Below are 21,583 nucleotides of genomic sequence, written 5' to 3'. Positions count from 1 at the left end.
AAGAAATATGCATTGGTTTTACTCATTTAATCGTAATTATATTTGTAAAACACTCAAACTTTTCATTTATTTTTTACATGTTGATATTATATTGACTTAGCTTATAATTTGTGTTAACAAAATGGGCGGTACAAAATTTTTGAAATAAATCATTACGCAGATTTGTTTTATTCTTGTTACATAGAATTCATTTCTAGCAGTACTTATAGGCAATGTACATTTCATGTTTAAGTTCGAAAACTGAAAGTTTGAAATCTGCTCATATTGCAATGGAGGCAGATAACAAAACAGGAAACGTATGAATAAGTTGCAATACATCACTGTCAGTTTCAGTTATAAAGCATATCTGTCGTTGTCGCATCAAAAAAGTGCAAATGAATACTCATTATGTTCACACGTAGAGGATAGAATCTTGGTCAGTCGGCAGCCAAACGAGCACTTGAGAAGTTGGGTATTTTGACAAAATCTTTTATTCAACGTTTCGATAAAAAATGAAAATCTTTTTTATTTTGTTCTGACTGCGGCGTGTAACCTAAACGCTTCACATCGCAGACAGGGCATTTTTACGCACACAATCGTTCGCAGCGACAAAAGTTAGTAAATCTCCCAAAACACAAACTGCGGTTTCGATCCCTTCGCTTCGACTCAATAGCGACACCGCGTGTCCCATCACTAATTTTTCAATACCTCGCTAATTATACGACACAATTTATCCAAAATTATTAGGCTCCTGGTATGATATATGATGAATACACATGCAATATTTGTAGCAGATTCAACCTCGCTTTCGTGAGATATCGCGTAACATACGAAAGTGTCTAACAGACAAACAAACAAACGAGTATATTGGTCGAAGACCGAAGACTTATCGATCGGAGGTTATGAGCTCCTCAAAAACAGTGCTCTTACTCCATAGTGACACCGTGTGTCCCATCACCAATTACCTAATAACTCGCTAATTATACGACATAATTCATCGAAAATCAATAGGCTTTTGATCCGAGCTATGATGAATGCACATGTGAAATTTGGAGCAGATTCAGATTTGCGTTCGTGAGATATCACGTGCATCTAACAGACAGACAAACAAACAAACAGGCAAATACCTATCAACATACTTACCGATCTTAAGATCGATAAGTAACAAACAAACAGACAATACCTATCAACATACTTACCGATCGAGATCGATAAGTAATACGCGTTTCGGCATCTTGTTCGTAGAGTATAACAGTCGTTAAAAATGGGGATATAACAAATTAATAAAACAAATTCCAAATTGCAAACAAATCCGAAATGCAACTATCTTTTTAACTCTACTACATACCTGTAGATACTATATTTTTAATGTTCAAATGCTCAACAATATTCTGTTTTACAAAATGTTTACGTTCACACACGAGCGCATTATCCCATTGTCCATTTGCCAAAAAACAACTAATATTTGAGGAGTTTTGGCGATGAACAGCTGAGAATGCCGTAATTCAATTAAATAGAGATGTATATGGTGTTGATGAAAATTTTCTTGTAATTATTTTGATGAATCTTTGATTGGAACAATATCTTTATTGATAGGGTGGGATTGGATTTGACTCCCAAATTAAATACTAGCTAGTACAGCACAGATGAAAAAAGAGTGGTTGATAAAGGTAAAGAATCTACAAAGTTGTCTTCAAAATAATGATATCAAAGTCTGTTTCCTTACTATTCCCTAACGGTTTGTCACAAATATACACTGTAATATTAATATATATGTAATAGAACTACATTGGGCTGGCGCTCCGGTGAAATATTTGTTTGGTCTTCGTGTCCATATATTTGAGCGTTACTCTCCCGTTCGTCTTTATCGGCAACAGAAGCCTCGACGGTTAACGTCGTAATTAATACATTGTACTACAACTATCGCTTCATTTCTAAAATAACGACCCTTTGTATATAATCTTCAGTAATCTGATAGACATATATAACTAAGCTTTTCTGTTTATTTTTCTAAAATATCAATTTAATGAATGAATCATCAATTTATTTACAGTTATTGTTTCATGCTACGTATGTTGGTGGCATACATGAAATAAGAAAATATGAAAAACCGAGAATTTGGAATACATTTTGAAATAGGTAGCGTTGACTGCTAAAATGCATTATGCATAAGGCCAATAAACCAAAACATAATTTAAACATATAAATATAACTTTGTAATACTTTTTGAAATATCATAAACAACCAAAATTCATGCATCATTGACAAAACTTAGGATATGTCGGAATGCGTTTTAAAAAATAAAAATTCGGTTTTTGCAAAGATTTTAACTTCATTTTAGAACTTAGTTAACCGTATAAGTTTTGATCAGGTATGACGTTACATAATTTTCTTTCTTTCCAGTTACATGCGTTTCTTTCTATTTAATATTGCATTTTATATAATTATTGTGATTGTTCCTTAGTACGTGTGCAAAATAAAATTGACTTTGCCAATTTGGTTAGACCTCGCCAAATCAATATCAGAATCAATTCAAAAGCATTTTACAGAAAATATGCGGAACAGGTCATAGGAGCAAATATAAAAAAATAAAACTTCTACTACTTTTGTCTTCTAAAAGTTTTTTCAAAATAGACAAATTTGAATTGAATTGGAACATGATATATATTGGTATAAAAATTTAATCACAAATTTATACAATGAACCCCTATAACATGATTACTACTCGTAAAAAACAATTGTTAATTAATAGATTCAATAAATCTCGAAAATTTTCCGATGATAAATTAAGCCAAATCTAGTCTCGCGTCTGATGATGAAACCAGAATTGTTTAAATAATAAGTTTTATTTGAATAATAATTTTGCTTTTGATTTGAAACAAATGGAAAAAAACCATTGCAACGGAAACAAATATTTTATGGGAAATAACATCGAGGAAAATATTGCGAAATTACCAATATATTTATAAAATAAATTAGAATAGTGGTACACTTCAATAGTACATAGAGCCATAACGACATTTCAAATTCAATTAAATTGAGTAATTCCTATATCGACGTTTTCTTATTGATATTTGAATCAATCTGACATCTGATGATTTTCGTAAATTGCTCCACGGCCATGCAACTGCATAGGCTTTCCGTATGTTTTCTCTTTCACCATGTTTTCACAGTTTTGTAGACGTTAGTGGAACATAGATACTGCTCAACAGCTCGGTAGCAAAACCGGTATTCATCCTGAAAATGTGTTAGGATTTTATTGTGGGAATGCTTTCCAGATAGTGCTCGAGTTGGACTTATGGTCGAAGCATAAAGTCAAAATTAAAAACAATTGCCATAGAATACATCAAATACTAGATCTACTTTCTCATGGATCACTTGGATCTCTTGGACGAACTACGCGGATTATTGTTTGACCATTATATAGCTACAGTCAATAATTCGTACTACGGTGGAGCAAAACTACAATCTAAATACAGTTTGCAAATTGCTAATTCCGACCCGATTTTATCTTTGTACTTTAAACTTGGTGACAAAAACTTCGATTCTAATTTAATTTCTTCATGAGAAAATTTCACTCAATTTGCGTGGGGGAAATTGTTAGCAAAATAAAGGTCATCAATAATATTATTAAAGTATATATAATTTGATATTCAAAAAAAATATCATACCAATGTTTGAACCATCCCTGGTCGACAATCTCCCAAATCCTTCACCACTCGAAAAACATCGGCTCTTCCATCAACAGTCGCCCAGGAAATCAAATTCATTATGGCACAAAATGTACCGGTTCTTCCAAAGCCAACACTGAAAATATAAAATGATTTTAAGATATAGATAATTAAGTGAAAACCCGTCTAAAAACATTAGAAACAGTAAAAAACCGTCTAAAAATATTAGAAACCTTGCTAACACGCTCAAAAACAGTGAAAAACACAATTAAATTTAATATATTCAACCGAAAGTTACTATTTGATGTTTTCAAAATATAATTTGTTTACTATCAGTGCAATGAAAAGTTTACTCTGGAATATTGAATTGAATTTTTTTTTTTATATATTTCTATACATCTGTATGAATGTTTGTGAGCATAGGCAGCCATTTCGAGTTTGCTTATAATAGTATGAGCAATAATTTTGTAAAACTTCCAATTGGTTAATTGAGTGAGATATTTAGGAATTCCGCGTCTGCGAACTTGAATGAATAACAAGCACTAATATCGGTTCAACCAAACATACTATTTTACTTCTTGGAACAATTTAAAACGTTGAATAATAATACATGAAATTTGTGACATTTTCAAATTTATTTATATACCTGCTGTGCACCATTACCGTCGAAATATCTCGACTCCTAAAATTCGTCTGAATTTCCTGGATTATGTCGAGGACGGTAATAGTATCATCAGGACACGCGTTGGATGTCCATCCCACGATTTGATAGTGCGTTACTTCCTATGAAAACAACAAAAACTTTTGTTGAACATGTGATACACTTCATATATTTCATGGATCGCTGGTGATTTGACATATTTTTGTCAGAGTATATCAATATTCTGATGCTGTATTAGACTTTGTAATGAACAAATCTTTTGTGCATCAGTCATGTTGTATATCACAGTAACTTAACAACCTGTAAAAACTGTTTTTATGAATTCTTACAAACTCACTTTTTGTTCATCACCACGCGCAATTTTAAAATGTCTTTGCACATATTCCCCCGTGGCGTACGAGTTTTTCAACTGAACAGTTACTTTTCCAAATATTCTCAAGGATCCCTTTTCTGATGGCCAGTACTGTATGTTGTCTCCCTAAATTTTTAGATATTATTGTAACTTCTATAACTAGAGAAAAAGGCGGAACGAACCTTCAGTGTGTGTGAGTATTCGGTGTAAATCCTAATTAATTTTTTTTATGGTCATGATGGTAAAAATTGCAATCAATGATTGATCATCCTGTAAACTATTTCGAACTTGTATCAAATACCTTTTCAGAAAAGTAAACTTATTTTCATGAATAGGGAATTAGATTGAGATAAAATGTTAATATTAGAACATATACTGATGATTGATAATAACCTTTTTGAATATATCTATGCCTCGATAATTGTGTCAAATCGCGCCCAAAAACAATTGTCAAGTAGTTTCCTAATAAATTAATTATCAAATAATCTAACATTTTCATTTACGAGTTCCTTTAGCATCACAATCGTAGTGACGTCACTATCAATAACAGCTCTCCAGAAATATTCCACATTTGACAACGTTGGCCCTTCACAAGCAATCATGCGAATAGATTCGTCGTATATCTGCAAAAGTAGAAAAATTGATAGAATAGAAAAACCCTTTAGTTAAGACTTTATATTTGACTGTACATTAATATATGGTATTTTTAAAACAACAAAGGATCCAAGATAGTACTTCAGACCGAGTTTAATTAAATAAAAAGAAGTTTTTGGTGTCTGACTAATTTTAACCACTAGAAACAGATGTGTACTCTAGGAGAGATATAAGTACGTGATATAGAATTCGTTATAAAAATGATATCAAAATAGAAGCATATTGGAAAAAATACCTCGAGATGATTAGCGGTTATTCTTGGTATAACGTTTCCATCTCCCTGTTGCCACAATAAAATGATTTTAGAGTTCTCAGCTGTAATGAAATTGTTCCCGATTAGTAAATTAAGTTTAATTACAAGCATATAATTCTTTGTCAATAAAACTTTTTTGCCATCAATGAAGCCGACAGTAAAAATGTACACTTGCAGTTAATTGAAAACTTTGTTAAATAAATACCATCAAGAACAATAAAAACATCATATTGCATTTTGAACATTTTACATGATACAACCATGAAGCTTTAATAAACAGATAAAGAGACAAAAATCATGTAAGTTGTTTAAGAAGATTTGGTCAATAACAGACAATTTTATACAGCGTACTTATTTTATCAATTACCTAACGATCACTCACAGTTATCACAAAATTAAAACATATCTTCTCATTATATATAATGTATTCGATGGGTATTACCAAATGATCATACTATTGATGAGTACGAGGTTAAATAGTTTCTGCTAGAAAGGCCAAGTGTAAAAGATTTGTACTAGAAAGTAGAAGCCTATCGTCTCAGTTATATTTGTATAAATCCAAAAAGGATGATAACTGGGATTATAGTTTGAAATCAACACGCCGATTTATACTGATTACCAATTCCTATTTATTTAATGATATTATCATATGAGATGAAAATCATTTATTTCATCTGCAATGGGTAAAATTTTTGAATAATATTTCAATCGTTTACCAATTATATTAGTGTACATTAGGGCTTATTAATAATTTGCAAAATAGCTAATAACCTAATATTAGTCAACCAGTTATAAGCTATTGTCACCCTAGATATAGTAGTACCCGTGCTTGATGGTGTAGTTAGCATACGATTCGTTTCGTTTTGGTAATCTTTTGCCTGCAATGATATTAATGTTATTTGCTTATCCTTCAGGTAAAAGCAGGATACATACCATGCTTCGCATCGATCTTGCTGATACTAGCAGTCACATCAAGGTTTTCGAACTCTTTCTTTATCCTGGAAGTTTGCGCTAACCTAAAGTAATTGATGATTCAAATTCATTTTGTTTTGTTTTCACAAACTTCTATTTTACGATTATAGTTTTTGCTAAATACAATATTATTCAAAAGCACTGTGCAATGATCTTTTTCACCCAGCGTTATGGACATACACATGCTAGATCTGCCTACCGACACCTTTTTTTGTTCTCAAACAACCTTCATATACATCTCATCGTGAGGGTGGAAACACCCCATGGCGCTCTAACAGTATTTTACCACGTAAGCGACGTAAAGCCATGTTTTGGTCTAACATTTCTAAATTACTGTGAAAACGAGAAAATCAGTCACTTACACTTTGTCTTCCTGAATCTTTTCCTCGAGTCCAATGCCATCTGTATCTGATTTGTCAAACAAATGATACTCGACCAAAAACTTATGAAGAAGTTTGTATTGATCCTGTGGAATAATAATAAAAATTAGAATTGTCGTTGTTCTTTCAAACTATTGGAGATATTTATTACCAACTAGAAATTTCAGTAGAGTTAGAAGTATCTAAAGTTAGTAAAGTATTCGAACCGTTAAATAATCAATTGTATGAATTGTCAATTAATTTTGATTGTAATCAGTCCAAAGAATATATCTAATATTGATGGTTCTTCAGTCTAATTCTGACACCAGTATGCGTGGAATCAAATAAGCCCAGTTTTGGCGATAATGCAGCTTACAGTTAGAAAGTTTTGTTGAATACAAAAAGTACACTATTATAAAGTTTAAATTGATAAGGAAAGGAATGAATTTCATTAGTTTTATGTTATGTCTCCAAAAATATCAGAGACAATCAGGATGGATCGGGTGGATTGAAGTTATTGGAAAGGCTTCTGTTAAAATTAAAAGTCATTAATTTTCAAATCCATTATTCGATAATATTGTAAAGTACTCACACATGTTTGAACCATGTCCACTCTTTGTTGTCTTATCTTAAGAACACACTGATAGATATCAACACGATTTGCAGAAGCAGCTTTTTCAATTAAGCAATCATAACCAATGAACACTTCTGTTTGACCTGCTCCAGTACTGCAAGTAAGAAACGAATGTGAACATTCCCAGTCAGAGATTAGATTATACCTCGATCTTGGATTTTACACACCACAAAAACATATCACGGCAAAACAAAAAAAGCGTTTCTCAGATATATGGACACAAAAATCAAAGCAAAGTGTCACAGATATCTGTAGACTACTGATACCGCCTTACCACCAGATCGCTAACGTGAACGCGTAAGCACCACAAGGTGTTTAATGTTTAACTGTGATGACGTCAGCGCACAAAATAAAAAAAAATCCATCAAAGTCCAACGAATTTTTTCAAATAAATAAAAATGACAGCTTTCTATCGGAAATAAAATTTTTAACTACTAAAAATTTCAAAGCAATTGGTCTGTACTTATGAGAAAAGCGATTTTTCATAACAACCAAAACAAGAAAAGAATTTCAACAACAACAATATAATAATAATAACAAAAAGAAGTGATTCCTTTTGTTTCTAATAATAAAAAAACTGTTTGACTGAACGGATTCTCTAAATTCAGTGGTTAAAATATACAATATAGTTGGCTAAATAAAAATTATTTAATTATTTACTTTTTCTCGCATAGTTTTATCAACTATTGATTCAGTGCATTTAAACAACTCGACGATCAAAACATTAATCCCCTCAAACTAACATTTAAAAAAGTCAGATACGAAAATTGCCAACTGTTACATCAATTTTGAAATGTTAACAATTGTTGCTACTGTAAACTTGTCACACAAAACAAGCAATAGAGATCGTTTGTAATACATTAAGCCCGGGACAACTAAATTTAGTATCTCTGTATATCTAAAAATCACTCCAGAACATGTCTGGGAACGTCATTCTGCTAGACGTTCGTGCACAATTGAAACTAGCTTTTAAAGTTATTAAATATTTAGATTGGATTACAAGGGTGGTGTCGATTATTTTGTTATTTTGGATCGAGCATTTTGAGCTCGATCGCCAAATTTAGGTACTCCGGTAGTATGTGTACCAGGGTTTGGTTAGGCCATGATTTTATTCCTCTTTTCTTGATTTTAGTTCTATTACGAGTTCAGAGACCGTCTGTGTTAGCCAAGTGAATATACCCCCTGCCCATAGGTTTCAGTACGTTTACATAACTTACTTAATGTGGATTAGGCGAAAAACTTAGTTACATCCATGCTGGTACACATACTTCTGGAGCGCCCAAATTTAATCTCGTACATTGCTTTTCAACTACTGAAGTGTGCTTGTGATTATTTTCCAACAAGCGAAGAAAAAATATATTGCCTATGCCTGCAAAATATTACCTGCAATGCACAATAATGGGGTAATGTTCGTTCCCATGACTTTCCATACAAGCTTCATAGAATCGATAATAGTTAGAAGTTGTAACAGGACCTCCGTGATCAGGCCAATTCAGGAAATGATATTGTTCAATCTGATAGGCAGGCTGTGATTAAACAAGTTTGAGTGAATGCGTAACTGAGCGATACCGAAATTTATAATTTAATTACTTTTATATTTATTTTTACGTGTGGTACAAATACATCAATTCTTTTGCCCATCTCAGGCGAAGAAAGAATTGGTACTTATAGGCAATATCCCTATTAAACCTAATTTTATATATTTTCTCGTTTTCACTTCCATAGTGGCTCAATTATTTATATCAAAATCCGTGTAGATCGCAGACAATCTCTAATATATTGTGGGACCTCCTTAAGTATGCGCACCAAGATGGCGCAAAACCTGAACTCAGGTTGCGTACCCGGTTAGGTTCAGGTTGTGCGATATCTTGGTGTGCATACTTCAGGAGTACCAAATCGTGTTATATAAGGGTTATACATCAAAACTCAATATAATTTGGTTGTTCTAAAGACAGTGTATTAGATGGGAGCAACGTGCAGTAGGAAGTTTGTAATATAAAAATGTTATAGGTATTTAATTAATCAAACCACATTTCCAGTAGAAATAGTGAAAATTCTTTTTTTGTAGCCTCCGAAGAATTTCTCCTCGTTACACGATACTTTGATATGTCCGAACATTAGATCTTTTCCATGGTCTGGCCAATATTTTGCTTATTCAGAATACATTAACAAAATTATAAAATGAAATATTGCTAATTTATTTCTAGATCTTTCAAAAAGGTGTGAAACAAGTGAAATTTGAATCGAAGCTGCTTGGGAGTTTCTAGGCCTTTTTCTTAACAAATTTGTTTTCCAGGTATAAAACAAATGTTCTATGACTTCATGAAGTAAAAATCAGCAAAAAATGTCAAACTGCAACTAAATGATTAGGTTATCGTATTCGCATTTTGTTCACCAAAAAACGGTTTTGTTAGATTTGGCAAGCAATATAAACGATGTCAAAGGTACATTGTTTTCCAGGTATAAAACAAATGTTCTATGACTTCATGAAGTAAAAATTAGCAAAAAATGTCAAACTGCAACTAAATGATTAGGTTATCGTATTCGCATTCGGAGGTGTATATGCCGCTTCGATTTACGAAGTTTTCTGCTGGGTCTTTGAACCATTTTTTATTTCGTTTAAGAGTAAATTGTTAATAATACATCCATCTATGACTCAGGGGTTCTCAACCTGGGGTTCGCGAACCCCCAGGTGTTCAGGAGAAGTTTTCCAGGGGTACTTAGACGGAAGTCGAGTTTTTGTGTGTTGCTGTTTTTTAATATCCTTTATTACTATCAGAGGAAAATGCGTGTCGATTGAAACTAGTTGCCAATTCAAACGTAGATTTTTCCTGATGTTGCGTTGTTGTGACTGTGACGCAACATTGTGAAATTCACGGATTTGCAACCAAACTGTGAAATCTTATACGACAGCGTACTGCAAGCATTGAAGAAAGTGATTGTGCCTATTAAAACCTGAGAGAGATTTTAAGAATTCATCAATTTGGCGGGGGACAAGGGCAATAATATCAACACGAAAATTTAATTTAGTTACATCTGGTCAATAAATTGTTGTTTCAACAAATCGTTAGTCAATATATCACAGATTCTGATTCAGGTGAATTATTTTTATCATGCAAGAATCAACACAAAAACTTAAAGCACGAAAAATTCAATACAATCGTAAAAAATGTAATCATACACATAAGAATTGATACAAGTGAGAGATTCATAGCAATAGATAAGGTGTCGGGAAAGACTGTGACAGTCATCGAGTCAGCGACACCTGTGTGCTGAAGTTTTAGAAAGAATGAAAAAAAATTATACAAATTTAATCAATCAAAATTTATAGAAAAACAAAATCACAACATATCACAGAGTAATAATACAAGCGACAGCGCCCTCATGGGGTTCAACTGTGCGTTCATGAACTGTAAGACGAAGTTTGTTCGGTGTCTGATTACCGGGGGTTCGCGTTGATTGTTTCGTGACTCGGGGGGTACTTGACAAAAAAAAGGTTGAGAACCCCCGTCTATGTCATCATGAGATTATTAAGAAATTGTTTTGAGCATCACACGACAAAAATGTTGTCTTACGTGAATGTAGCAGGCATTGGCATGTGTTTCTTCTTCTCTATTTGAAGGAGCCCGGGACAAGTCCACTGAAAAAAGGAATGAGCATTTTGTATTCTTAGTTATAAAGCACGCGGCATTTTTGATTTTGACAAAACTCGGTAGACTAGCAGATAGTTAGAAGTTTGGCGCGTATTTATGCTCACAATTACTGTTATTTTAATTCACAATAAAAACATTTGCAGCAATTTTGCACTTTCCATACTTTCCATACTCACAAGGTAAAATATTATTGTGTTTGTTCTCAGTCTTTATAACATTTTTCAACGCCATTCTGTTTGAAAACATCGTTACGGCTTCTTGTTCAAGATTCTTTATAAATAAATAAATAAAATAGATGAATAAATATGATTTATCGCGCAGTTTGTTTGTCCACAAAGTATGACCCGTTTTCTTTTTAACCGCTCTGAGTGCATTGATACCTATATCTATAATACTCATTCTAATTTCAATTGACATATCGAGTTTTTGTATATTACAGGAACAGAACAGTACACGAAAAGAACCATTGAAGTTACGTTTTACAGCTTGGTTACTTTGAAGTGCTCTTTTTTGAAGTAGCGAACTCGTATGAATCATTGCTTATAAGGTTACCCAAAGTGAGCATACTATATATTACCTTGAATTCCTCTAGAAATTTTTCTCCGCCATTCGCATTTTTTTGCTCAAATTTTGAAAGTAATTCTTCCAATGCAATTAAGGTTTTCGATTCGTCCCTCTCAACAAAATAAGTACGAAAGTGGGAATTGACTGTAGCTGAAAATTAGGATGCTATCATGTCAATATGAGATGTCTCGTGGGCGCGATCGGGACTTTTGCAGGTCAGTAATTTTCACATTAGTTAAGTAAGATTGAATTGAACTTGGATTTTAAATCACAGGTATATCCAAAAAACCTAATAATATTTTATATCCATTCACGTTATCTGCCAATATCTAATCTACTGAACTATTTGTGATAAACTTTTTCGTCTACAAACTATTTTATGCCTTGTTTCTATTAGTATTAATGTAATTTGCTTCAACTTCCCCGGAACTCACGCTTATCATACATGTTATTCATATCCGATGAGGTAAATTGATAGGTGAAAATCTAATGTTTATTAAAGAAGTTTCCTACACTACGTTCAAGGTTCAGAAAAACAGTCAGTAATTCACGGACATATTAGTCAAAAACGCGAATCATATAATTGTAACATGAGCCCTACCCAGCATGCAAAAAAAAATAGTGTAATGTCTCTGGTATGATTAGAAGTAAGAACTTATGAATACAAGTATAGGTGCAATGTGAAAACTAGAAACACTGCAATACATTTTAAAGTTTGCATCAGACTTTAAAGAAACACACTTGTACTTCTAAAAATACTGTGCTTATTCACCTTTATCTGTCATTTCAATTTGTAATGTTTGGTCGTCTTGATCAGTCGATTTTCTAGTCCGTCGCCTGCTTAGATAGAACATACATTTGTTATGGGATTATAATGACTAAACGGCGTGAAAACTCAATGTAGACACAAACATCCTTTATTTATTGCACATTCAGAAAAATGGTGCAGTGGAAAAATGAAAAAATATTTTTGTAGCCTAAGAGACTTACATTTTCTTCATGTAGATAACCACCAGAACCACAGATACCAAGTCACCCAAACCACCGATAAGACCAGCAATCCACCACAAACTAGGATCTAAGAAAACGTAGCATGTAAAGGTATTTTTTGTTGGAGCGGAAATTGCGTTAATCGTACCTTAGAATACGTGAAATTACACACTATGACAATAACACATTCTCATATTATGGCCTAATTCTTTCTTCGCTTCCCGATAACTATAAAATGGAGGAGCTATTTTTCAAGCATTATCATTGTCAATCATACATGGTGTAAATCGATGGTCTGCGTGAAGATAAAAAAAAAAACACCAAATTTTTGCGCCCTGGTGGACGCTTGAAGTTCTACGTGTAATAATTCTGGAAGTGATTGGTTAAGTAGTTTGAAAGAAGAGTGAATATTTGAATCACCAACAACAGCAAAATGAAGCTTTATTAGCATTGCTATATATCAAAAGAAACCATAAAGATAGGCAGGAAATTGCTAATCATATTAAATTCAAATCATTTCATCTCCTTTAGTATAAGCTTTGTTGAAAGTAGATAGGCATGTATCCATGCCAAAAACTAGAAATTTAAAATCTTACATTAAGCCATTATCTAACTTTTAAGGCAAAGTAGTATGCAATTTGCAAAAACAATAAATGTTGGTAATCTTCAGGTATTAATGCCTGTGATAAATCGTCCCAGAAATACATACCTTTATTATATTCATGATAAAATGAAGTTGAAATACTTCGTTGAAGAAATATTTTCCCAGACGCAGAAGATACTGCATAGTAACTGAATAAAAAATTAGTCTTTGTTTATAAAAAAAAATTAAAATAAAATTATATTATAGACCTTTCCCAGTTGTCCAACATTTCAGCTAGGAAATGGAAATAATGATCCGTAAATTGCTATGATTCAAAAAAGTGATATGGAGTTGAAGTACCGGTACAGGAAAGTATTTGAATAAACATTCATATCATTTTCTACAGCATTGCCGAACTAACCCATGTTGAAAATCTGTGCCGAATATATATAGAATGAGATACCTGTAAGTTATACCGATCTCTAGTTTTAAATTTCTTCCTGATATTGTTTGTGTTACTGCACGTTTTCTTCTACTAAAAGCAGAAGACGATGAGATATCGCATGTACTAGATGTGTCATCGCCGAGGGATACATGTATTAAAGAACCGAAGATTTTAGGTCTGAAATATAAATGTTTCATTTATTTCCTTTAAATGGTTTCTAGAATAAGAATTACATTGTATTTCATAGCATTGCATAAAATTTCAAAACAAAACATTCAAAAATTTTGTAAAAACAAAAGCAATTGCTGCTGGCACAAAATGATGAGATTTGATGATAAGGTTAAACCTATAGATCAAATTTTGAGCTGGTGTAACAGAAGGTATTGGTGTTCGTCCAACAAGCTGTTTGTTCCAATTACTTCCGTTATGCTATATATATCACCCGCCATCAGGCTGAAAATTGTTCCAAAGATTGCCTGGAAGATAGATGATTGATAGTGTGAACTACTAAAACTGCTGGTTTGTGACTAAATATTCAGATAAATCGTTGAAGTTTCCCAATCAATTATTGTGAACTTTCCTTGTTAACCATATTTTACCTTGCGCTTACCTTTGTATTGCAATAGCCAGATAATCTTCATCACTCTCGGATTGATTTCTTGCAGCCTCAGAGGCTTTGTCAATATGGTCTATTGTGATTGCGTTGTTCGTCAATTTACTTCCGGATTTCACGAGCACGAAGATACAGCTGGAATTAAAATGTAATTTGTGAAGAAATAACTTGACTGTTTTTTGCTGCTAACATTAATGGTTTGTTCAACTTTAAATACTTATATGGCAGATACAGTATTCCCTCCATTCAAACTTTCATGTAATCACTCACGGAATAAACTATATTTTTATAAAACCCGGATCTATTTTATTTAGCTAAGCTAACCGGGATTCATCCTGTGCGTAAGATGAAGAGCTACTTACCTACTTCCATCGACCAAATAACCGGCATATCAACGTCGATACTAGATAACTTGGTCAATTTGATTCGAACATTAATGAATGATTTAAATTTTTAGTGGGCAAATAAAGCCTTTCCTCATACTAGTTGCAGATAAGTAATCGCTGGTAATACATCACTTGGTCAAATTATTGAATAGGTCAATTTATTTTTGTCTTACCTTATAGGACCATTTGACTCATCAGGTACCGTGACTTTTATAGGTTGGGTTTGCAATTTCCCGGTAGAAGATAATGTACTCGGTGCGGGTACTGTTTCTGGTGCTGCGAAAAATATATATAAATATTATTAGCAAGATAAGAGCTCAGGTTTGATGTTATACGTGAACAAAGCTTTATTACTAAGACTTCTTTGGAGACATTTTGAAAAACATCTCAAGAAAACAAATATAAAGATTCTATGAAGTTGATGTCCAAATTGTGATATCATATTCGAAATTTATTTAGTTAAGTTTAAAATCTTTGTCATTTTTAAAATGTATCCTAAAACCTTTCATCACATTCATGGCATATTCAACTAAATGATTAGTCTTATATACGAATTAACAGAAGCTTGTTATTAAATATCATATTTTGGTGAAGTTTGGTTTCATTGGAAAGATTCTCAGATTTTTGACCGCTTTGGATACAGATATAAACGCGGCTCGAATTTTGGCGTAGTTTCACGGCGATGCAAGAGGTATTTCAATAAAGAATACAGAAAACAAATTAATTTAAAACTATCCCTCGTTTTAAAACGGGCTGTTTTTTGAAACTGATAAAGAACAAATGCTAGTCGTTTAATTTCCGAATAATATGTTTTATTCAACAAAAACTGCCTGTATTATAACTTTATTTCAACCATGGATGTAATTATTACCCGCCACATCAGTAACACATTGTCCATCGGCTTTCGACGTGTTGCTGGACTCACATGCATAATTTTTGTTTTGATGTAGAAGCTGTAGTTTCGGTTTGGCTTTGTTTCAATTTGAACTTGGAAATATTCCAGCGTTCCACCAGCATATGATTGCTCGTTACTGTATGTTTGTTGCTCTATGTTTGCAGAGAGTTTAACGAGAGTTGATACAGTAGTGATCTACAATATAAATCATAAATGTATTTGTAAACTTGAAAATAGCAGGAGCCTGAATTTTTATGCTTTGTTCATTACTTGCGATAAGATTTTAGGAACCTCTTTATCACTTAAGATATGTATATTGAAAGGGAATATACATTGTCACAGATGAAATAATTTCGTCATTTAGAATGTTTGCACCACCTCGACTTTACAATTTTACTTTTTCAAATTAATTTAACACATAAGAAAAAAAGAGGTAAATTCCATGTTTGCTATATTATTCAGGTAGTTAAAATATCTAAACATTTTGATATGAAGCTGATCTTGATGGAATGAGTTTAACTCGGTTTTGTTCCAATTCTGTAATTTGTTCGTGAAAGTGGAAATACCTGGAATATCGCATTGCTTCTCGGTGTTCGATCGCTCCATGACCATATTACCGTACAATATTTTGTATTTGTATTATCTTGAATAACTCTGGCGTCAGTAACTGGATCTGGCAAGCCACCTCCTGTTTCTACCGTAGATGTAGCATGTAGTTTAGCAATGCATTCATCTGGACAAACAGTAATCTGAAAAAGTCAAATTGTTTTTTGTGTGCTTATTTTAATTGAATACCCTATGTTACCGAATGGCGGGCCCGAGGTTAGTTTATCAGACGGAAGCTTATCTGTAGGCGGTGGCGTTGGAGTAGAGCAAAATCAAGTTTTCAAACTCAATGCCACACTCAAAGTGTAATAGATTTAATATGCTGTCGCTATGCGGAAGAAATATACGTTAATGTACGACGGACCAAAGATTAGCATATTTAAACAGAACGTTTTTAGCGTTGTGTATGATGCAAAGCAAAGTGTATCGCATGATTCCAACGTTATGTCTAACACAGAGTGTAATAAATTTGATATACTCCCTCTATAATGGAATCAAAATTGCTCTTTTCAAAACACAGTAGCTCCTGCGGAACCGCAATTTTTATCATACCCTTCCGTACATGGATGAGTTGAATATTCGCTAGTCTTGCATACACATGTAAATTGAGGTTCATTCAAATTAAACAAGGCGATCTATTCTGAATACCTGAATAGTATAGTTAGTATACGGAGTAAGTCCTGGTATTTCTGTGGATTCTTGTGCGTTAGCCTTAGTTATCTGGGAATAGTTACTGGATATGTTATTGTTACTGACGGCTTCGATTCTGGAAAAAATTATAGAATTGATTAGTCTGCTTATTTAAACTCGAATCAATCTTCATGACCAAAGTGTAAACAATGGTTTCCCATGGCGTTCATGGCCATTGATATTTGCTTCGGATAAAATGGCTTTATCCGACCTAGACGATTTTAAGCGGTTTTGGAGTTTGCTCAAACCGTTGACTTTGTGGTGCCAAATATCATTCATTAACAATGATTTCATTGATTCATACCATGCTCAACTACCTAACTAGCCCGGGTTGTAATAGAATTAGAAAGCGATGCCAACCCGGAAATATGATGTCCGTTATGCTATTTGCTAACCATTGCTATTTACCTGTGCAATATACCGACAGTCTGGTTATTAGGTTTCCAATCAATTGTTATTTTCCCATCAATACTGCATTCATGTACTTTGTTCTTTGTAATTTCTGGTGATCCATAGACTAAAAATTTATACAGAAAAGTTGAATGAAGAATATTTATCTGTGGACCGAATAATTCAATTTCTAGCAATATTTGGGCTACACGCGCCACTACACGCATATAAATGTTTTTTTTTTCTCCATATTTTAAGTTTTTGTATTTGTGCACATCGTGATGTCTCGAAACATGTCTATTTACAGTTAATATCCGCCCGCAATAATTGATCAAAGATATTTGCTAACTGGTTTACCTGATAACGTGATACTTTGTTCTATTTCGCTTCATTTCGCTTTTCTGCGCCGCATCACCGATAAAATTAACCCCACGACACGTGTAGGAACCGCCGTCAGAAAGAACCGCGTTTTCAATGAAAAGTAACGATTTCCCAACACTCTTCCTCTGATATATTGTACTATTTTTGTTTATTGAAACTTCCATTTCATCTCTGAACCATTTTGACTTTGCAGGAGGCGAACCTGTTGCCTCACAGGTCACATAACTCGGACCAGTCGTGACCGGAGTGGAAATTTCGACTGGATACAATTCTGTTATGTTCACCGGAACTGTAAAATAGTAAATAGTATAGGAATAGTAAACATATACGTTCAAATGTCATGGTACCACTGAATGATAGGTTTAAAAAATGTATCGCTTGGTAGTCAATTATTCGTATTTTGTCTTCATTGCCATTGCGGTTTGTGAAAAAACACGCCGGCCAGGCAGGCTGGCTGAGTTCCGAGGTACGTTTTGATTCCTATTTACGTCATCGCTTGCGACTAAGTTCGGGTTGTATATATATATATATATATATATATATAAGAAAACAAATCCTTTATTAAATATTCATATGTAAAATTGATAAAAATAAAAGTAATAAAAGCTTATTTCATGACATCAGATAGAAAGAACTGTTCAAGTCGTTCTCGGCGTTCTTCTGTTGAGATTCCAAAAATAGTGTTGAGACTCCAAAAATAGTGGAGAGGAATAACACCTATGTTGGATAAAGCATTAGACTGTTTTAGCACCAAAGATTACATATCTCGGGTTCAAATTTCAAATCCATCAACTAGACCAGGGTGTTAAAATTGGTTAGCAATGCCAAACTAGAAATAACAAATGAATAAACAACAAGAGAGCTATGCTCAAATATATGGACACGTAGCGCCACCCAGTGGCAATAATTTTGATGACGTCATAGCAAGAAAAAAAAAAGTAATAGCCTTCTGGAGAAAAATTTTATCTTTAACCACTGAAAATATCAAAGCAATTGGTCCAGTATTCGAAGAGAAAGGCGACTTTTTAAAAATGGAGACTGAGACAAATAACAATAACAACAAAATTTTGAAACGATCGTTATGGCCACTAAACGTGTCCAATAAGTATGTCCTCACATATCGTTAGATCAGTGGTTCCCAACCGCCGGTCCGCGGAAAAATTTTTGTTTTTTAGTTTGTTGTTTTAATCATCTTACCGAAGACTTACGTTGTTTATTACGCAATTTCTCTATTGCTGTTTGATAAGTGCGGTATCAGCGGCCCGGCGACGTCTTGGCGCCGAGTAATCACACTTTTCGTTTTTTTTCGGTTCCGATTCATCGCGAGAGCGCTCCGCCAAATCTCGCAAAATTCAGAAACCTGAAAATCCGCATGCTTGCTTTTTCCGTTCTGCATGCTTTTCTTGGTATAACCATCCAAATAAAAGGTTATGAATATTTATTTGTTTAAACCAGAATATTGTAAAGAACAGTGTAATATTCCAGAGTTCCACCTTGACACCCAGCGAGATATGAGCTTGTTACGAACCTGCAGGTGGACATGCGACACGCAACAAAAGCATGGACCGCTGATATCTTTTCTAGGTGATGCACAGCAGGATTTTGAGCCTGGTGCCAAGTTAGCAACGATGTTATCATTGCAATATAAATTCATTTTGTTTGGGGCGTCGATCAAATGTAGAGGGATTGACATGATGAACCCGATGAAACCTCTACTTTACAGTCCAGATTTATAAAATAATCACAATTCATTCTTGAGCTCTCTTGATAACGAATACCCATCGCTAATCAAACGAAGAAAATAATTCGATTGTGAGCCGCTGTAGAGCTTCGTGTCGCAAAACCTTTTTTGATGTCTGTCATAATGGGTTCCCAGCACTGCATTTTATTACGCGAATATATGTTATTATTTTATGTTCCACAAATTTTAATTTTTGGCCGGCACATTACTTGATAGTTTTTCCTCATGTTAAATATTTTTAAGTGCCTTTTTTTTTCCAAAAGCGTAGTGGTTGGCTACATTACGCAAATATATGGTATTATTTTCTGCCCCGCTCACTTTATTTTTTGCCGGTCAGCGAGTACATATTGTTTAATTTTACCGGTCCGCCAGGTTCGAAGGTTGAGAACCACTGCGTTAAATAACGGTGACCTTTTTTGGAGCAAAAAGGGTCACACAGAGAAAACAATAATGTGCGTATAAATTCTACACAAAGATTAGTCAACTTACAATGCACATAAATATCCACTAGTGTTTCTATAGTGTATGTCTTAGTTGTTGGAGTCGCGACAAACTTATAAGTAATGTTTTGAGAATTATCGATAGGTTCTGTTGTATACGTATAAGTAGATTCAACATCTGGTTCAGAGTGAACAATAGATGTTCCGTCTGGAAGTTTGTAAACTTCTATATTCACTGGTTCATCTTGACTGTTTATTTTCAGCGTAATCGATGTCGATTTCCCACGTATCACAACTACTTCCGTCTCGGTAGCTTTGATGGTCAAAAGTACTGTAGCAAAATAAATTAAAAAAGAAACTGTAATATAATAAAATAAATATATATTAATATTATAAATTTTTTTACACAAATTTAGCCATTTTTTTTCTTCAAATTATATTTCAAACTACCCCGTGAAATTTATATAATTTTTGTTTAACCCGTATTCGTTGGGTTCATAATACTCATTACCCATTCACGAAAGTGAAATGTCCCATTTCTCGTTTTCGGAGCAACAGATATTATATTGTATCAGAACGATTTCTTCAGTATGTTTTGATCATTCTCTTACCTGACTGGCAGACGTATCTTCTAATAACCTGACTACATTTAACGTCAGCCCATTTTCCTGTGTTTGAGAAGATACAAGCACAGTTTTGACTATTGGATATACCACCTTCATAACCACCCCTGTAATAAATTAAAGTTATTTATTTCAATTATATAATTTCGTTTTACAATAAGGAACAGAATCATTGTGCATAGAGTATATACATTTTCAAACGATAGATGACATTGGGCCAACTAATAGGGAATCGCCTCCAACATGCGAGACAAATTTGCTAAGAACCACGTCACCGAGCATACGGCTTTGTCAGTGTCTGATTAACTCGAAAGCACATTGTCATCGGTATACCATGTTCAGTCTCACGTCATGTATCTGCAAAAGTGTGTCAGTCGCTACTTGTGTAGAACCAGAAAAAGTTTTCAGATACATCATTAAATTTATAATATATCACTCACCAATTGGTATAGTTCAATATTGTACCATCTGCCCAATGCCATCCTAACTTTGAATCGTATTCCAATCCAATGAAAAAATCTTTATTTCCACCCCACATGTATCCACTAGTAATGTAAAGTATCGAACGTGGAAGTAGTAATGATAGATGAAAGAAGTTTTAAAATAGCTTTCGCATCGGCAAACTCCTATTTATTTACGAGCAATTACTTAACAGAATTGAAAACGAAAAGCGTGGTCTTAATAGAGTAAATTTCCCCCAAAAATTCTTGTATCATGTAAAACATACAAGATTTGGGAACAATGAATACATATATGGAAACATAAATGTACTTTCTTTAACTTTTGAATGGATTTTTGTGACGAATTCTCCGAAATGTTATGGTATATAAAGAATAATTTGAAAACGACTTGTATCAAATAGTTACGTACGGTCACAGACATTTGACATGCTAAAGTTACCTCACGAGGTTTTCCACGTAGTTTTGCATTGTGTTATCTTTTATGTTAATCAGCCAGCCGTTTCTTTTATTGCAATTATGCTTTGCTGTGGATTGATTTTTGACAGCTGTTAGAAAACTTTCGAGCAAATATCCATCGTCAGTTTTGA

The 21,583-nt window shown here is 33.6% G+C and overlaps 3 protein-coding genes and 2 long non-coding RNA genes across 5 annotated transcripts; all 5 read right to left on the bottom strand.

The window, feature by feature from the left end:
* Window positions 1–3,644: 3,644 nt before the first annotated feature.
* LOC144431171 (receptor-type tyrosine-protein phosphatase alpha-like) lies at window positions 3,645–5,833 on the bottom strand. The gene is made up of 6 exons (XM_078118987.1): window positions 5,776–5,833; window positions 5,553–5,632; window positions 5,155–5,286; window positions 4,649–4,789; window positions 4,297–4,433; window positions 3,645–3,786 (listed from the first exon to the last, which is right to left on the bottom strand). The coding sequence occupies exons 1-6, from the start codon at window positions 5,831–5,833 to the stop codon at window positions 3,645–3,647; spliced, it is 690 nt and encodes a 229-aa protein (XP_077975113.1).
* Window positions 5,834–10,983: 5,150 nt separating this feature from the next.
* Window positions 10,984–14,773, bottom strand: LOC120336069 (uncharacterized). The gene is made up of 9 exons (XM_078118984.1): window positions 14,746–14,773; window positions 14,381–14,459; window positions 13,789–13,947; window positions 13,452–13,534; window positions 12,743–12,830; window positions 12,525–12,589; window positions 11,766–11,902; window positions 11,365–11,458; window positions 10,984–11,175 (listed from the first exon to the last, which is right to left on the bottom strand). Exons 1-9 carry the CDS (start codon window positions 14,771–14,773, stop codon window positions 11,066–11,068), a joined length of 843 nt encoding a protein of 280 aa, XP_077975110.1. The 3' UTR covers window positions 10,984–11,065.
* Window positions 13,816–16,834, bottom strand: LOC144431166 (uncharacterized). Its single transcript, XM_078118981.1, has 6 exons — window positions 16,823–16,834; window positions 16,231–16,413; window positions 15,641–15,859; window positions 14,943–15,045; window positions 14,381–14,518; window positions 13,816–13,947 (listed from the first exon to the last, which is right to left on the bottom strand). Exons 1-4 carry the CDS (start codon window positions 16,832–16,834, stop codon window positions 14,980–14,982), a joined length of 480 nt encoding a protein of 159 aa, XP_077975107.1. The 3' UTR covers window positions 13,816–13,947; window positions 14,381–14,518; window positions 14,943–14,979.
* Window positions 16,835–16,870: 36 nt separating this feature from the next.
* On the bottom strand, window positions 16,871–17,739 carry LOC144431400 (uncharacterized). Its single transcript, XR_013479979.1, has 3 exons — window positions 17,708–17,739; window positions 17,369–17,477; window positions 16,871–17,036 (listed from the first exon to the last, which is right to left on the bottom strand). It is a non-coding gene; the product is annotated as an uncharacterized LOC144431400 (long non-coding RNA).
* Window positions 17,740–19,996: 2,257 nt separating this feature from the next.
* LOC144432386 (uncharacterized) lies at window positions 19,997–21,078 on the bottom strand. Its single transcript, XR_013480576.1, has 3 exons — window positions 20,976–21,078; window positions 20,524–20,642; window positions 19,997–20,243 (listed from the first exon to the last, which is right to left on the bottom strand). It is a non-coding gene; the product is annotated as an uncharacterized LOC144432386 (long non-coding RNA).
* Between the last annotated feature and the right edge of the window lie 505 nt (window positions 21,079–21,583).

Source organism: Styela clava, chromosome 2 (assembly GCF_964204865.1).
Source record: "Styela clava chromosome 2, kaStyClav1.hap1.2, whole genome shotgun sequence".
NCBI classification, from domain to species: Eukaryota; Metazoa; Chordata; class Ascidiacea; order Stolidobranchia; family Styelidae; genus Styela; species Styela clava.
Note: the sequence above shows the minus strand (reverse complement) of the source record. Positions and strands in the feature narration are given on the sequence as shown.

What these genes read in the sequence shown, in the direction of transcription:
- LOC144431166 (XM_078118981.1), bottom strand. An exon ending in GAAGCAATGCGATATTCCAG is followed by an intron (nt 15,860 to 16,230) that starts GTATTTCCACTT and finishes TTTATATTGTAG; the next exon opens with ATCACTACTGTATCAACTCT. An exon ending in ATGTGTTACTGATGTGGCGG is followed by an intron (nt 15,046 to 15,640) that starts GTAATAATTACA and finishes TATTTTTCGCAG; the next exon opens with CACCAGAAACAGTACCCGCA.
- LOC120336069 (XM_078118984.1), bottom strand. Translation starts at nt 14,773, where the DNA reads ATGCCGGTTATTTGGTCGATGGAAGTAG. An exon ending in CTGGCTATTGCAATACAAAG is followed by an intron (nt 13,948 to 14,380) that starts GTAAGCGCAAGG and finishes TTTATATTTCAG; the next exon opens with ACCTAAAATCTTCGGTTCTT. An exon ending in AATTGAAATGACAGATAAAG is followed by an intron (nt 11,903 to 12,524) that starts GTGAATAAGCAC and finishes CCTAATTTTCAG; the next exon opens with CTACAGTCAATTCCCACTTT.
- LOC144431171 (XM_078118987.1), bottom strand. Translation starts at nt 5,833, where the DNA reads ATGGTTGTATCATGTAAAATGTTCAAAATGCAATATGATGTTTTTATT. An exon ending in AGGAACTCGTAAATGAAAAT is followed by an intron (nt 4,790 to 5,154) that starts GTTAGATTATTT and finishes CTAAAAATTTAG; the next exon opens with GGAGACAACATACAGTACTG. An exon ending in ACGGTAATGGTGCACAGCAG is followed by an intron (nt 3,787 to 4,296) that starts GTATATAAATAA and finishes TTATATTTTCAG; the next exon opens with TGTTGGCTTTGGAAGAACCG.